Raw genomic sequence first — 17,735 nt, forward strand, 5'->3', positions numbered from 1 at the left:
GAGGGGGGCTTCGTCCTGCGCGTAACAAAGCGCCCGCTGCCATTTTGAGAGACGGCCGGGACCCCACGGCGGCAGCGGTGCCGGCGGCCGGGCCCTGCCCCTGCAGCGGGGGCGCGCCCTCACCTTCCCCGTAGTCCATGGCGGCGGCGGCGGGCGCTGCTGGCGGGAAGGTGGCGGCGGCTCCGGCGGCTCCCAATGGCGCCTTCCACCACAACGAGGCGAGGCGGGACGCGCGCGCTGCACGCACTGCCACGGCGCGCGGCGATTGGCTCGGGGTGCGAGTCACGTGACCGGGCCGACCTGCAGGGAGCGCGGGCCCGGGCCCGCCGCGCAAAGCGCCGCGCACAGGGCCTGGCTAGGCCGGGTCACGAGGGAGGCTGCGCGGCGGCCATTTTGAGCCCTGGCAGCCGCCATTTTGTGTGCTGGCGTCGGGCCCCGTCGTGCCCCGAAATCGCTGCGGGACGAGGAGTGGCGAGAGATCCACACCATCACCTACCCTCCCACACAGGCCCAGCGAGCCCTGGTGAAGTAGTTCAGAATAGTCAGGCAGTGCCTGGCGGGACTGAGCCCTCGGTGGCATCCCTGCAGCTGCACAGCCCTGGGCATGAGATGCCCTGTCCGTGGACCCTGGCAGCTCCCAGTGTGGGCTGCTGCTGTGTTACGCAAACCAAGTGGTTTTACGAAATAAACGGTTTGTTTAAGAAATGCCCTCTGTGATGCTCCCCTTTGGGATGGACCTAACAACACCAGTTTATCTAAGGAAGAAATTCTTTACTGCATGGGTTATGAGACACTGGAACAGGTTACCCAGAGAAGATGTGGACGCTCAGTTTTGCTGACACCACCCCTGGCAGTATTCAAGGCCAGGTTGGATAAGACCTTGAGCAACCTGGTCTAATGGGACATGTTCCAGCCCCTGGAGTGAGGGAGGGAGAGTAGGGTAGGGACTAGATGATCTTCAAGATCCTTTCCAACCCCTTAACATCCTATGATTCAGTGATTCTGCGGTCCCCAGACAAAGTATTTTGTGTCTCTGAAAGGCTACACTGAAGCACTCAAAATGGCTGATGTTAAACACAGGTTTCATTTGAGGTTATTTGTAAGGAAACACTGTGCTCCTCTATATAGCCAAAAGATTTCAAGAAACAGACTTCGCCCAGGCATATAATCATACAAAAAATCCTCAATGACCTGTGCGAAGATCACAAGGATTATGCCACACCCTAGAGTCGCTTAATGTTTGATACAAGCCTGAAAGAAACAAAAAGAGAGGGGTAAAAAAGAAAAGAAAAAAAATACGAGATGGTAATGAGCAGATCTGGTACAGAAAACCTGGTAAAATGAGGACAGGCTGTGGGTGAACTTTCAAGCTGTGTAAGTGGGCAGAGCCACTCTCTCATGGGGTTTGATTTTGCCGGGGAATCGGGGCTTCCTTCAGTCTCGGATTGGTGTAACACTTTCTCGCCATCCGCAAAGTACTAAAAGCTCCATTGCCGGCAGGCATGATTTGAGTGAGCGGGGTGAAGAGCCGCCGATGAGGCAGGTTAATCTGGAGCCCGCGCCGGGGCGGGCACAGTTCCGGCGGCCGGGCTGCGGGGGGCAGCAGAGGCGAGCTCATGTGCCCGGCGCCGGGGGCACGGCTCAGCCCCTGGGCAGCCCCCGCCAAGGGCAGCCCTGCCTCCGGCCCTGCCTGCGACTTCTCATCCTAAATTACCGTGTACTTGGGCAGAGCGATGGCTCCAAGGTGCAAATACCCCACACACAGACCTGTCTGTGCTCCCATCCCTCTACACATGCAGACCAGACTAAGTTTCTTGCACTGAACGGGAGATTAATGCAGTAGACGTTTTCCTGAATGTCCAGGGCTGTACATCTCGTGTTTGCAACACGGCAACCTCTTTCCTGCAGGCTTTTGTGCAGTAATGGTCCAGCGTGATCTGCGGATTCGTGCTTGTGAGCAGGCACATGGACCAGCATCCCGCTGCCCTCGAACTCTGAAGGGAAGAAATCATGCAGAATAGATAGATTTGTGATCAGTGCTGATAATCGTTATTCAAAATAAACACAAAAATTCAAGAAACATGACTCATCTGAATCAATTTCCCGTAAGTCTATCAAAGGTGAATGTTTTAGCTGTTTCCCTGGCACAAAACCTATTGAGAGACTCAACAACTGAAAGTCTCTGGTTGGCCATGCAACTGTATGGAAAGTCATGCTACCAAAAGCCAGTGTCCTTAAAGGAGACAGAGGAGTCCTGCTTTATTCGAATAAAGGGAGAGAGAGAGTCCACTGCAGCACATGGCCGCAGGTTTTCTCTCTTGGAGCCTAAAGTCTCGGCCGCATGTTGCCCTCTTCCTTTCCCCATTGCTGAGGTACCAGGAAGGTACAGCCTTCCCAAACCGCCTACCACACATCCCCCCTTGAACCTGACATTTTACACAGAACTTCACGAAGTCAGAAGTGCAGACCCACTTGTCTGTTTCAGAAGCCAAGCCCTCCGGGCTCTGTAGCAATCCTGCTGCTTGAAGTTAATAGCGACATTAAGACCTATTTCAAATGTGTAAACACTCATCGAATTGTCTGTAAATACATTAGCACACGTCTTCCCTATCACAACCGAAGAGGACTAATGTTTCAAGGAGAGCAGGATTTATACTGAAGTGTATGAGAGGGAAACTCAGAACAGGAAACTATTAAAATAATAAGTATTTTTATGAGATGTTTAGGCAAAAGGCCATAGACAAGGAAGGGGTAACCAATGGTAGACCAGGGAAAAGTAAAAAGATTGAGGTGCATTGGAAACGGGGAATAAAAAGGAATATTTGCAAGGAAGCAGGCTGCTGGTCAGTATGCTTGTGTGACTGAGCCCCATGGCTAATTGCCATTGTCTGTCCGATCTTCTTTTCAAATTCTGTTTTTATCTATTTTTCATGTGACTGATCACATCCTCTGTTCTGTGTCCATGCATGTGAGCTGATAATGAACTCCAAGCCAGGTAGATTGGTGAGTCTCATGAGCAATCTGGGAGACAAGTGCTGGGAGACCCTTGAAGGATTTTTCCTTATGCCACGTATACTTAGAGGCAGGATCAGGCTATGCATGCTGCCTGCATGCATGTTGGGGGTCTCTAAAGACCAAGACTGAGAATGGGCAGAAGAAGGTCCACGGCACCTAACACTCCTCATTCATAGGTAATTTAAGCCAAAATACATATTTTTGTGAATCTCTCCACTGTCCTCCTAAAGCACATCTATTCTGTGACTAATCATCAGCAAAATTTACTCATTAGAGTATACTAGACTGCCAAGAGTCATGGGGTTAAGCCTCTATAGTTTGTCATGTTAAAAATCTGAATTCAAAAAGTCAGAAGCAGCCCCTGAAGAGATGAGTGATTGTTGAAATCAGCAGTTTCTTATGGACTTCAGGAGGCTCTGAATTGGGCCCATGCACACCATGTCAAGATTACTTAAAATTTGTATGGAGCCTCCCCAAGGTTCCTGTGGAAACTACTGCTGTCCTGTGTGTTCTTTCATAGTCTGAAGAAGTTATTGACAACATATGTGGTTGTTATGGAGGCAGGCATCTGTCAAAGAAATGAGGCTATGTGACAAAGAGAAGACCTGATTATGAAAAATTTGGTTTCATACAGAAGAGAAAGTACAGCCCTGAAAACACTGAAGTTTATTTGGGCTTACTGCCCCAGAACCAGAAGCTCAATGAGAAGAAACTGGATCTGGGGGCAGATCAAGACTACAGTAGGTATAACATACAATTTTTTGGATTCAATACAAACAGGTCAGCGAAAGCGTATTATTTTAGACTTAATTATGATCAATGGACCACTGTTGGTTTCAGACTTTTTAAAACAAAGGCTCCTTCTTTCCTCCCTGCAGGACTCCAAAAAGGAAAAAAATTCTAAGCTAAGCAAAGTAAAACAAAATGGAGACATAAGAAGAGAAGGGAAACAGACCAGCATTGTACTTCATTTGTTCTCAATGATCAAAACATGAATGTTTCAGTTCAGTGTAGAATCTCCCTGTGCAATCACATTCTGCTCTTGTATTCATGTTCTACTGCTTCCTTGGATTTGTTTCCTCAGGGTTTTTTTTCCTTGTCGATTCTTCAGAGCGGTAAAGGGATAAGAGAACAATGAGTGATTTTTTCCAAGAACAAACAGCAGCACAGTTACTGTGAAATACAGTTCTGCAGTTCAGTACTGTGATTACCCAGACCCTCTCCTCCTCTTCCCAAGTGCTGTGTTTTCCTCTGCCCTTTCTTTTAAAGCATTGTCTAAAACCTGAAGAAATTCTGTCAAGTAACTATCAATTGCTGCTAAGACTGGTTAGCAAACAGGTACCAACAATTGTGAAGGCCTAACACTAACACAGTTTAATTGCAATGGAGTTGATTTCTCACTGAAAATAAGGGAGAGGGTTCTTCTGGTCTTTGATGAAAGTTGCCTATTAACCCTGTTCCCACAGGAGTACATTTCTCCAACAGAACCCCTCTCCAGTGCCATTAAAGCAGTGTTCACAGCAGGGCTATATATATGTGTATGTGTATAAATATATATATGTATGTATGTATGTGTGTGTGTATATGTATATTATATATGTATGTGTGTGTATATATATATACATACATACATACATATATATATATATAAATCATTAACATGGATGTCCACTGACACTTGACATTTTCAGGAATTAGCCTTCTTAGCAATTTAGGATGGTAGGGAGTAGGGCAGGAACATGAAAATTACATTTTTTCTTTCTAGAACATGAAATCTAATCCCCTTTGTTTCTTCTTACATACTAACATAGAAGCAGATCCTTCCAGCTTCACAGAAGAACCATGGTAACCATCCAGAGCCACACTGATTTCAGGGCTCTTATGTCTGTCATCACAGCATAAATCAGAGCCATAATATGGATTTCCAAAGCTCAAATATGCTCTCTGAATGTATATATTGAGAACACAAGCAAAAAAGCTGCCCTAAAATTCATCAGGAGGGAGTGGAAACATCCTAATGCAGAAACTAATCATGTTATCCTTCCCTCCAGGTGAAAAAACCACTTAGAATATAGATTAAAAATCAACCAAACTTAACAAACTTCTTTATGTAGCTCCTTTAGAGGAAAGACTAGAAACCTTTAAATGTGCTGTAACACAGACCTGCTGGAGCTTGCACACTGATGGTCCTGCTGGAGCCTCATTAGGATCCCACCAGCAGCAGTGGATATTTGCCAGAGTCACTCATTGCTGTAACTCCTGAGCCACAGTAGAACACTGAAGTTGGGGTAACAAAACCCATCTCAGGTTTTGGTTTGGTTTTTTGGCACGCTTGCCAACAGCTGGTTAGTTTGGAATAGAGGATATCAGCTTCTTATGACACAGTCTTAGAGGAGAAAGAATCTTTGCAGAACAATGTTCTAGTAATTGTCAAATTATTAGTGTAGTGCTTTACTTTTCTTGAATGCAAATACAAAAAAATAAGAAATTATGCTTATTGCCTTTTATATCTACAACTCGCTTTTACTTTACACTCCTTGGAGTCCAGCTCTAGTTATTATCTAATCATGCATAAAAGTGCTGCAAGAGGTATGTGTGACTGTGGTTGGGCTGTTTGCCCTATAGCCTCCACACTGGGCGAGTCAGAGCTGCGTAGGTGCCCTAAGCAGGGACAGAACTGCAGCTGTCATTGCTCTTTCCCTCTCAGTCAGCCCACTTATGTCCTGGAGCATTTCTTTCTTTCAGCTGCTTATTATGTGCCCATTTGCTCCCATGCTAGAGATGTTTGTGCCATACTCCTTCCTAACTTTCTCTTTCCTTGAAAAGAGACAAAGCCAAACAAGACAATAAACTAACACAAACATACATATTCATTGCCAGTATTTTTCAACCCTTCTGTATAGTTAATTCTGTATCAGAAAGAGCACAAACCCAGTTCCTTTTCTCTCATGCTGCAGTAGGCTTGGATGTGGTTTTCCTGCAGGAACAGTTCACAGAGGTACAAGACTGCCAATGTGCCTGTGCTTCCTGCCTCAAAACTGCCATGAAGTCACAGAGACTTTAAAAATACATTAAAAAAGAGGGGGAGAAAAACAAATCAAAAAAAAAAAAAAGGTTGAGTGTGTATCTATATTTGCACTTGCAGGCCACTTTCTGAGCTTTTGCTCTTGAGTTTTATTATTTTCAGTGTGACTGAGCTTTTTTTCCCTCCTTTTTAATTTATAGTTTTTATTGTTACTTAAAGCTCAAGTTTTCATGCTCTCTTGAGTCAGACTGCAGAGGTGTACAGCAAACACAGTTACAAGACTTGTGATAGAATCACCAGAATGTCAGCATATGATTTGACATAACATTTCACATATTTTTTTTTCTGTTTCCAAAGTAGTTCATGCCAGGAACAATTTCCACATGGCCCAATACTTCATGCTATGAGAATGCTCAGCATTTTTTCTCTGAAATTGCATTATGTTGGTGAGTATTACTGAAGAACCTAGAAGGATTTTTCCTATAGTGCAGGAAGGGGGAATTGCCCTGTATTTTTGCTGAGTTTATGATACAGTATGTACATCATAGAACACAGTCAAACTTTCATGTTTGAAAGTTTATTTCCAGGTTACTGGAATTTTATATGGAACTGCTGTACAGTTTTATGAAAACAAGGTACATATGCAAACCCTTTTAAAAAGTGTAAGAGAAGAAAACAGCTTCTTTCTCACACTGCATTCATGCTTACTTCCCATGCACTTCAAGGATGATAGAAGTTTTACCAAACCCTTTATTGTTCAAGGCTCATAAAACTTACAGATGCTGCACATTTCTGAATCAGATTTTTGTATGTAGTGCAACATGAAAATTTAACGCTGAAAATAATGATTCTCTGTGCTTCCCATTTGTTTTGCTTTGAATTAATCTACAGTGAGGAGCCTCACATACAAATATTGTGGTTTCTGTGAAATGTCTGCTGATTACACACTGTTAGCTCAATAATTGTGCTGGTAAACTCACTTTGGAGCCTTGGTCTGGAGACAGGATAGGTTTATTCACTGCAAAAGGTGGCTGCTGTGCCACCCTCCACGTGTCAGCAGCCAGGGCAGCAGCTCTCAGCGTGTCATGGATATGAGTGCCTTGGCACTGATGGAGGTCTCACATCCCCCCAGTTCTTCCCTGGGAAAGAAACTTCTCTTTATGGTCTGAAAATGACTCGTGCCCTGGTAACTCTTCCTGTTCCATTCTGCAGCATAGCTCTGCCTGCCAGGAGACAGCTTCTTCTGCCGAGGCCAAGGCAGCTCATCCAGAAAATAACAGAAAGCATCTCCTCATTAGCACATTTTCCTTCCTCCTCCTCCTCTTGCACTGCACTTGTTGCTCTGGGTCTCAAGTCCTGGCATGAATGTAGAGATACTCTACAGAGCCTAAGCATATTCATCAGTATGAGTATTGCAGTATCTGTCAACATTTCCTCCACAATATTTGAGAGGACTTTGAAAACAGTGCTGGCTGTCTCTCAAAAATCCTTGTGAAACATGGATTTCACTCAGCTCTGTGCTCCAGGGTCATATATTTGTTGGGCATGTGGTTCCAGTGAGATTCATCATCTGTGGTGCCAATCCAGAAACACTTTAAATGCAGATAACCTCATCTAACCACAACTACAACTATAGATCTTAATATGGATGCACAACATGGTTTTTCTGCACAGGTGCACAACTTCCCCCTTTTTGAGGGTGTTTAAAAATCTCATTCTTTCATCCAGTTTATGTGCAGTCACACAAATAGCTGCATCAGCACTCCTGAAGGGAATTTAGGAGACAGGGCAGGAGTGAGTATTGTGGTGATGGGGATTTAAAGGCAGCTTTTCTCACCTGTTTTTGCTACCAAGGAACATGTACTGCTAGGTTAATGGATTCACTCCCTTCACTGCTGAGATTCCCTTGCACAAATCCCAGAAGTATTTTAGTAGCTTTGGGAGGGAACTGTGAAGATTTGTATTTTAACCTTCTAAGTGGTGTATGTTAAGCATTCTGTGACAGAAAGGTCAAATCAGGATTCAAACAAAAAAGAAATACATACACTCCCCGCTCCTGTCAATGATTCCCACCCAGCTCAGTTGTTTCCACAGACATGGGCTCTGAACCAGATCTAACCTGTGGCTGAGATACATCTCTATTCCTTTTTCTTTCTCCCTTCACAGTTATGACTCCAGCAACTACAGGCAAACTAACAGAGAGCTAGAGCGTGAGGGATATCTGTTTATAGATGAGAGGCAATAATCAAATGCAAACATACACATCTAACATAAAGTTAGGCTCAGAGACCCAGAACACCAGGATCAGTGCTCCACGAAGCAATGGGCTTGCCTTGCCTCCTGCAGCATTCCTGCGCACAAAATGCCAGCCTTTTGGAAATGTATATACACTGGCCCCAAGCGCGCTGGTTGCTCAGCTCACGCCCACAAGCAAAGGCCAGTTCAGGCTCCATGTGGGTCAGAGTCCAGGTGGGAGCTGGCTGCCCCAGGAGCTGATGAAACCTTGACTGGCTGTAGCTTTATCCTTCTATTACGTTCAAGGATTTTTTCCTGCATTGCGCTTGTTCAGTGGAATTTGTATGCAGAGCCGAAGACTGCTCCACAACCACCTCAGAAAAGTGTGATTCATCAGATGGCATTTGAAAGGGGCCATCCCAGTGTCTGTCCCCTGGAAAACCCCTGGCTGTACCAGCAAAATTCTCTGGTGGCAGTGCTTCTGGAGGTGGAATCCTGTTCCAGAGGGCACTCCTAGCAGACACCCATACACTTATATTATCTTTTCAGTGTATTACTAAAAAACACTTTTAAATTACTCATCTAGAACAGGCTTTCAGCATTACAGAAAAAAAATGGTTTCTGTGTTATTTCTGGAAGCTTATATAATTTTTTCCACTTTCTTCTTTCCTCTGAGCACCACCTCCCTTTGCATAATTTCATTAAGATGTATAAACTCTCCAAGATATATACCAGGGGAAGCAGAGCAAAAGCAGCAATAACAGAAAAAACACCGAAATATCATTTTCCATCCAAGTTACACAAAAAAATTGCAAAATTCCTTGGCACCAAAAGCATGGGAAATCAGAGCCACCTACTAGCCAGTGGAGGTGGGGTTCCTGTGTGCACTGTCAGGGTGTGTGCCAGCAACAGTAGAAGAGTTTTTTGCAGACATTTGAAGTAGAAAGTCTCAAGACTCTTTGCTGACATCCATGCCACTGCTGGTCAAACCAGCAGAAGGCAGCAGCACTGCAGCTGTGCTGTGATCCTACCCTGCCTTACATGCACGTTCAGCTCAAGTGAAAAGGTCAGACATCTCCATGTATGTCTTTAAAACACAGAAACCAAACCAACCTGCTGTTAAGTGAGACACTTAGGAGATCAGCTATAGGATGTGGGGTTTTGAATTAAAACTCTGTGTCTTCTTTGCCTGAGGATCTTGGTAAGAATAGCAAAAAATAAAATTAAAGTTGTTTATGAAGTCCTATAGCCTTGTCAGGTCTGATTACTTCAGCAAATTAAAGAAATTTGTAAGCTGACTGCAACCAAGGCAGTTCCCAGTCTCTACCCAGGATTCCTCCAGCCTAATGTGGGCTCTTCCAGAGCAACTCTCTCCATGAACTTTCACCAGTAGCCTCCTGAAAGAACACATACAAGCTATTAGTTTAAAGCTACTTCCCAGATGCTCTGAGTCACAAGAAAAGCAAAGCTATGTATCAGCAACCTTGGATGTGGCATTGTCAATTCTAGCTCTTGGATTAAATCGATACGCTCGCCATTCATGGGAAATGAAAACGAATTGATGGTCTTGGATCTTTTCCCAGCAGGCTAGTGTCCACTGCTCCGTGCCACCGGAATGAATGCCACCATCTGGCTCTCCTCTTCAGCAAAACACACAGAGCAGAGTGAGGGAGTGACCTGCCTTCTCTGCTCCCTCTGAAGTTCTGGATCCGGATGCCAGGGCAGGGCTGAGCAGCCAGGTGCCCACTCCTCTTGCCCTGGCTGAGCCAGATCAGCAAAAATAGGGTGACAACATAAAGACTGGACTTTCCTTTCAGCCACAAGCATGTTTCTTTACTGGTAGCCAGTCATGTTTATTTACATGTTACTCATGTCTTTGTAAATATTTATCCCCAAATGGTATCTGAAGATCCACATTCTGTATGCTGCTTGTATTTTCTCTTGGTATGCTTGGAACAGTAAAAATCAATAAAACAAAGGCAGTTTCACTTGCAGGAGTTTGAAGTCATGGTGCTTGCCCAATAAACATACCATACAGAATGCTTTACTACTTGAAAGAACTGCACCAAAGTAAAAACATTGCAGGTACGAGTCCTGATCCTAGAGCTTGTAAAAAGATACTTACAGAAGCTGAAGGACTGGGTTGTACAACCCTTACAGCACTGAGTATTTAGCTGAGCACAACAGCCCACTGAGAAGGCCTGGCACAGAAATGTTCCCCACAATTCTGTGGTTTCAATAAAACAGCAAATTCGTTAGTGAAGGATGGCAGCATCTCCAAAACAGCCCTGAATTTAAGAGAGTGGGTTTTTTCTGAAAAAGTTAGCATAAAGGTACAATAAAACCCTGTCAGGAAGATGTTCCCCACATACTAATAGGGCAATATAGTAGAATGGTTCCTTCAGATGAGAAGTTTTGCACTAGATTTTCTTAGGGAGGAAGAATTTAGCCAGAATTTTTAGTGTTCCAAATTGGCAGCAAAAAAGAAGAAACCAAAACAAAACCCCCAGGGAAGAGAAAATAAAAACTGCAGACATTGTTGTCAAACTTTTAGCAGGTTGAAATCAGAGCTACCATGCACAATGGCTGCAGTTTTCAAAAGAGGTAACTGAAAAAAAAACAAACAAGTTTCAATTAACTTTGAATGTGAAGCCAAAGGAATTCAGAACAAACATTTTGATAAAACGTCCTTTAAGAGGGGTTAGAACTGGAACAGTTTACCCCTACCCCAGTTAATGATCACACTCTGAGAAGCAACCCAGTTTTTTTAGAGGATTGTTTCACTGGAGCTCATTTAACCACGTTTTGTGTGATATAGCTTCAGGAGGTGAGTGGTGAAGAGGCAGAACAACCCTGTGAACAGTCAGCACATTGAACTGCAGGATTACTTTGCTTTCTGTGATGTGTTAGGACCAGTTCCAAACTCCTCATAATCATTGCATTAATCTCACAAGCTGTGCCTCACTTCAGCCCTGCAACATTAGAAACAGGAAATTTCCATCCCCCTGGCCTTTGACAGCCACTTAGCCACTGCCTTTGTGCAAAGCCTCAAAGAAGGAAACAAGAGCTGCATCTCCAAATGTTGTGACTGCTCCAGGAGACAGTAAAAGTCTGTCTGCTCAGTCTGAAAAAAACTTTGCATTTGTAAGTTCGAAAGAGCTCCAAAACAGTTGGCTCATTCTGCCCCAAAATCAGCACACCCCTCAGCAACCCCCAGCATGCAGGTGAGGTGGAGGAGCCCCATCTGGGCCCTTTTGTGGACAGTGCTCTGGAGAGACAAAATCAGCAACAGCCAGTCATCCATCCCTTCCTCTCCATGTGTCAGACCAGAGGGACATGCCTGTCTTTAGTACAAATCAGGGAGGATGGGGATATCTGGCAGTCCCTTCTCTCCCTCTGTGAGCAGGACTCAAATCCTCTGCCAGCAGTGACTGAAGTCCCACCCTTGTCTCCTGCACAGGAGCCCATGCTGGAGCCAGTCCTGGAAGGCCATACAAGCTCAGATCCCTCAGGAACCAGCAAATGAGGGAGCATCCTGCAAGCAGAGGGAGGAGAGGGGTCCTGCCAGCGAGGAGCCCCCAAACAGGGAGCACAGATCATTGTTTGGGTCTGTTTGACACAATCAAAGAAATATCAATCAAAGGCTGTGGCTTACACCAAGGAGTAAAGCTTCTCCCCTTTGGGCAGGTGGTGCCTGTGTGCCCAGATGACACCTCTCGGTGGTCTGGAAAAAGCAAAATAAGTATGTGCTCTGAAAAATGGACAAAAATGAGACAGAGAAGGACAGAAAATTCAGCTTTCCTATCACAGAAAGTTATCCCAAGCAGCCTGTAATAAAGGTGTCATGATGGAGGAATTGAAGCCATGCCTGAGGCTAGCAGCCATCCTGTGTGCTCTGCAGTGTGAGCACATTGTAGTTGTGGTGCCTCATGATGGGAAGATGCTCTCCACCAGGGCATTTTGTGGGAGAACCTCCCTTCCTGACAGCAGCAGCAAGGAGGTGCTGCAGATCATAGGGAAATCAGGGCAAAAGCCAGGGCCATGCCACAGCAGAGGTAGTTTCCATGTATTTGCTAATCTTTCCTGGAGTTCTCTCCTGTGAACTTCCTTTGCATCCTCTTGAGACTAAGAAAACTCGTATCATCCCCAATATTCTGTAGCAAGGCATTTCACAGCAGTAAACCTCCTAAGCAGCACCACAGCAAAATACTTTTGCGCTAAAATGAGTGTTTAGAGTTGTTTTACTTCCCCAAAATGTGGCATTCACAGTTACTGACAGGAAAAAGACACCCCTGCAGGCAGTGGGGCCAATGATCTTGGGGTTCAGGGCATTTTTAACCCAAGTCCTTGTAAATGGCCCAGCCCCACTACACATCACAGCACGGTAAATCCATCCCAGGCACTCCACCTGCTCTCATACCCTGAGAAGCAGCAGCTCCCACTGAGGCCCATTAGCTGTTAAGCACTGGAAATGCTGTGGCCAGCAGGATAACAAGTGGAGAACCAGTAGTTACACACTTTTTTCCACATCACACAGGACTGACGTAGGTTTATAATATCCAGTGCCTAGTCCAGTTTGCATCTGTCTGCTCATCCTTTAAGCTTCTTTGAACTGAAGTCTTGCACAGAGCTAATCACACCACCACCATTTTGCTAATAATAGCAGGAGCCCTTCAGGCTGTCAGGAGCACTGATTGCTGCCTAACAAAACCACAGAGATGCTACATCTGAGGTCTCCTCCATTAGCAGCCCCTCCTCAGTCTGGTGAGCCAGAGAGAGCAGCAGAATGTAAAGCTAAAATGCTCATTTTTGGACCCTCAGAGCCCCTACAAGGCTGTTCAGCGTTTCACAACCCATGCTGTCTGCTGCGAGCTCCTCTGGGGCGCTCAGCAATTAGAAGCCCTGTAAAGAATGTTAAAAGCATTTAATTAAACAAATATATTCAGAATTAAAGATGTTGCTAAGGAGGATCAGTGGAGGAACAAATACAAACAAAGCTCCACAGGCACAAGGACCTGTACATAGGGCAGTAACCATGCCTGTCTTCCTCTGAAATTACCTTTCACAGTGGGTGTAATTCTTCTGTGGGGCAACTCCTTTGGGGACACCCTGGCTGGGAGCATACCTGCTGTTCTGGGACAGACGTGGCCAAGATTCACTTGACTTCCTGGCAGGGAGGAGAAAGGCAGATTTCAAACCATGCTGTAGCTGCTGTCTACATGATTATTTTACAGTCTTTTAATTACTTCAGAAAAATGTTTTAATTAAGACCACTTCTGCAGAGTTCTAGTTCAAAACTGCAGACTGTCAGCTTTACTGGTCCTAAACTGATAGAAGAGGAGGTCCATGAGAGAGGACACCCTAAAGCTCCTTTGTGCAATGCCTGTGCGGACTCCTGGAGCTGACCTCTGTCTTGCAGACGTGACACTGAATCACTGGGGTTTCAGATCAGCAGCACCTGGGGAAAACTCTGCTCTGGGTGAAAGCTGAAGTCTGTGGTGAGAGGAACATGCACTCAGCCATAAATAGCTCTGAAGGTTTGAGGAACATTCCCAAGTATTATTATTCATCCACACGAGTGCTGACTCGCAGGGACAGCGCCACCACACACACACTCGGTTTTAAAGCCAATTTACTTAACTGGATTTTAGTACAAAGACAGCTAGGAACCCATCTCATTCTCCTGGGTCAGATCATGCTGGCATTTTCTTAGGTCTCAAATACACAAACCAATACTGACAGTGAGCAATTTACAACCCAGCTGGCCTGTGTCTTTTCTTAAGCACATTTCACAATTTCAATAGCTTAAAACCTGAGGCTCTGAAAGGCACCTGGTTTCCAGCTCCACTGTGCATTGCAGTCCTAGACATGTGTACATACTCAGAGTCTCCACTTGCCAGTATTTTACATCCAAGGACATTCTTGCAGCTAAGGTGTGGGAAGAACTCCACAATAGAACTCTCATGATAGGTAGGTAATAGTCTGGAGGGCTCGGAGACCAACCACCACCTTCAGATGTATCCCCTGGACATCAGAGAAGCCAAACAGCAAACAAGGGCAGCAGAGCCTGTGCAACATCCTGCCACTGCCCTGACCAGCCACCAGACCAAAGGCACTTTGCAAAATGGCCTGTGAATTCCCTTTCTGTAGAGGGCACCAGGAAGTCGTGTGGCCAGTGGAGGGATGGGCAAACCAGACATTGCACGACACTGGGGAGTCTCCTCCTGGCTGTGTGTCCATCATCAGGGCCAGGGCTCTACACTGGGAGGCCTCAGCCCTCCTCCCACATCCCATTACAGACACCACCACTTTTATCAAACTTGGTAAACTGAGAGGATTGAATGGAGAGAAACAGGAGTTACGAACCACACCCAAATAAGAAAGAAAGGCTGAAGGAAGAGGTTTCACCCAGGGCAGAGAAAAAAAGGAAGGGTGGAGGACAAGCACTCCCTGCAGAAGAGGCTGTGACAATCATCAGGTGTTCTCTGTATCCTCTTTCAACAGGGTTAGAAACACACAACCCAATTTCCAACAAAGATATGGGAGGCTCTTGAGACACAAAACTGCAGAAGGCATGGTGATGCCGATGGAAACTGCAATTTAAGGATGTTATGGCAACCCTTTCCTTGGAGGGCTGCAGGAAGAACGTGGCTCCCCACAGCTGTGTGAGCTGGGAGCAGACAGGACCCCGCCTGCCACAGCACTCCAGGCAGCAGCCCTGGAGCTGGGGGTGAGCCTCAAGCCCTGCTGTGCTGGCAGAGCTCTACCCCACCCGGGTATCGCCTGCCAGCCAGAGGAGGGACAATCCCTTCACGGGGGGAAGCTGCAGCTCCCAGATTAGGCTCTGGCCCTTGACAGAGCCAGGGTGTCCCTGCAGGGCGCTGCCGAGCCCGCAGCAGGGCAGGGGTGCAGCTCCTGGCCGGGCCCTGCTGGGGTAAGTGCCAAGATGAGCTTATCATGGATACTTGCAGAGGAGCAGGAGGGGAAGGAGAGCATGTAAGCAGCCAGCTGCACAGGCACCCTAAGGCCCTGCTCTGAGACACAGAGGGGACAGATGTCAAGAAACAGAAGGCACAGTGCCCTGAGAATTAGAACTTGGCTCTAGGCAGGAGCACCTGTAACTTGCATTCCAGATTTACACTCTCTTTCTAAAACTTCTGAAATTTCAAGCCAGAGGTGGAGGCTCTACCTCCTCACAGACCATTTATTCCCTTTTCTTCCCACTCATTCCGCATTTCCTCCTGTTATCCCAATCCCTACCTTGCAGAGACATCACGTTTCATTCAACAGCATTCCCTTTATTTTGTGGTTAAAGGCACACTCTTTCTGTACAGCATCTCCCACAGACGCCTCAGGAGGAGTGAGGTAAATCTGGCTTGCCCAGAAGAGCAGACCTTCCATGGGATGCTGACAACAGCCACAACATCCAGACTTTCTCCCACCTCAGCTTTGCCAGAGCACCTCCAGCAGCACCCTCTGGGGTAAGCCTGCCTGCCCCAGGCCCAGCCCCAGGCCCAGCCCCAGCTTGAGTTGCTGCAGCGTGGTGCTAGGGAAAATGCTTTTAAAATCCATTTTTACAAACCACGTGAAGCAGCAAAATTACCCAGAACTGGTTAGCAGAACAGCAACATGTTAGTGCATTTATTCTAATGGTCTACACAACCCAGTCCTAACTTGAAATTTTATTGTTTATGGGCACAGCATGTTCATTTTATGGGAACAGACCTGCTCTGTGCTGGAAGACTTCCTGCAAGCAACTGTGGTGTTAATTTAGAAGATGGCTTTCTTCCCAAACAGTCATCATTTAACCAATAACCCTGTGTTACCTCCAGCATCAAGGGGCAATGTGCTGTTGGAGGCAAGACAGAACAAAGGTCCCAGCGATAGTAATTGCAAAAGGGCTTAGGGGCTGTTCTCTTCAGGGAAGGGAGAGAGATGCAGCCTGGCCAAACTCCAGGGTGTGTGGTTTTAAAGATCCTCACTTGAGTTGTATTGTGTCGATGTGCAGCATTACAGAGCTGACACTTCTGCACCCATGCCGGGCTCAGTTACAGGAACTATTTTCAGCATCTCAGCCAGAAATGACATCTCTCATGACTTTTATCATGGAATGACTGTGTGTTTGTAATCAGCTTGGAAAATCTGTTTCTGAGCTTAATTCTAAAGCCTCATCTTTGCTACAGAAACAACTGTACTCAGTGACACAACGTACCCTCCCTTGAGCAGCATGGGGAATGATTTGCTGTCCTGGGAAATTGGTCACAGCATAAACCCACAGAGTTTTGCAACCTCACTGTTTGATGCCTTTGGTTTAAGTGCTGAACATACTGTATAAGCACACAGCCTGAACTGGGAACTCTTCTGTAGTGCTGAAATGCCAACCATTTGGGTAACGCTGTAAGCTAACCATTAGTTTGTGCAGTAATTTTATCAATTCACAGAGAGAGGCAAGGGATTAATGCCAGGGTCAAAATCACTACAGAATTTGTCTCAAGTATTTCAATTTTGGTAATCTTAAGGATCAACTTGCGTGTTCCTACAGCAAACTTGCTCAAGTAACTTTTTATTTAATTGCCTTCATAAAATGTCTTTCTGAAGAAACAAACCACCAGGCTTTGCAAGGGCAAGGACATCAGTCTCCAGCCTAAGACAAGGCAGAGCAGTCATGGACACTCTGCACCATGGCTGGCCCTGGAGAACACAACTGTCGGTGCTGTACCTGTAACTGAACTGATGCAAGCTGTCCCTCAGGGCTTTGTTCAAAGGAATCCTAAACTTCAGCCCTCCCAAGCTGCTTGGGATGCAACACATCCACATAGCAGTCTGTCTGTACTTCTGCAAGCAAATAGGTCAATGTATTTCTAACCATTTGCTTTGCCTTAAACAGAGCATTAGCAGTTGTCTTGCTGTGTTTCTTCAACACGGATGATAAACAGCTTGCCTAGAGAGGCTGGAATTTCCATTGCTGTCTAACCCATTCTAATATTGACAAACATCTGGCAGGAATGAATTAGGGAACCTTATTTCTGCATGAGGCAGAGTGGCAGGCTTAAAGACATCTTGATATCTTCTAGTCCTGCCCAGACTGATGATGATTTGCATTAGAAACACATTGACAGGGCTCTGCCATGCAGCTAATGATGAGACTGCCTCTGCCTTGAATCTTTCTACATGACATAATTCCTGCATGATTTGCATTTCTCACAATCATTCAGGCATTTTACCTTCCTTAAAGAAACCACAGTTTATAGACTGGAAATATAAGTGTTTTCAATATCCTTTACTCCAGGTGAGGAGAAGGCCGTACCAAACTTTCAAGTAGGTCTCAAGTCACAGGCTTAGCCTCCCTCCTTGCTTTGGACTGAAAAGCAGTGCCATGGTCCATAGTGGCTTTGAGGCTGGTTGTTGCATAGAAAACAATCCCATCACACTGGGTGCCCAGATAAGCTCCCCTCTGCCC

At 45.8% G+C, this 17,735-nt stretch overlaps 1 protein-coding gene and 1 long non-coding RNA gene across 2 annotated transcripts in view; both read right to left on the reverse strand.

The window, feature by feature from the left end:
• The window catches only part of ZNF326 (zinc finger protein 326), a 24,413-nt gene extending 24,059 nt beyond the window's left edge, over positions 1–354 (reverse strand). The window contains exon 1 of the mRNA XM_015636015.2: positions 124–354. Within this exon, the coding sequence (XP_015491501.1) occupies positions 124–139 (16 nt within the window). The 5' untranslated portion in view covers positions 140–354. The remainder of the gene's footprint in view (positions 1–123) is intronic.
• Positions 355–3,658: 3,304 nt separating this feature from the next.
• On the reverse strand, positions 3,659–6,112 carry LOC117244762. Its single transcript, XR_004498423.1, has 2 exons — positions 5,179–6,112; positions 3,659–4,120 (listed from the first exon to the last, which is right to left on the reverse strand). It is a non-coding gene; the product is annotated as an uncharacterized LOC117244762 (long non-coding RNA).
• Between the last annotated feature and the right edge of the window lie 11,623 nt (positions 6,113–17,735).

The sequence above is a fragment of the Parus major genome, chromosome 8 (genome assembly GCF_001522545.3).
Source record: "Parus major isolate Abel chromosome 8, Parus_major1.1, whole genome shotgun sequence".
Lineage (NCBI taxonomy): Eukaryota > Metazoa > Chordata > Aves > Passeriformes > Paridae > Parus > Parus major.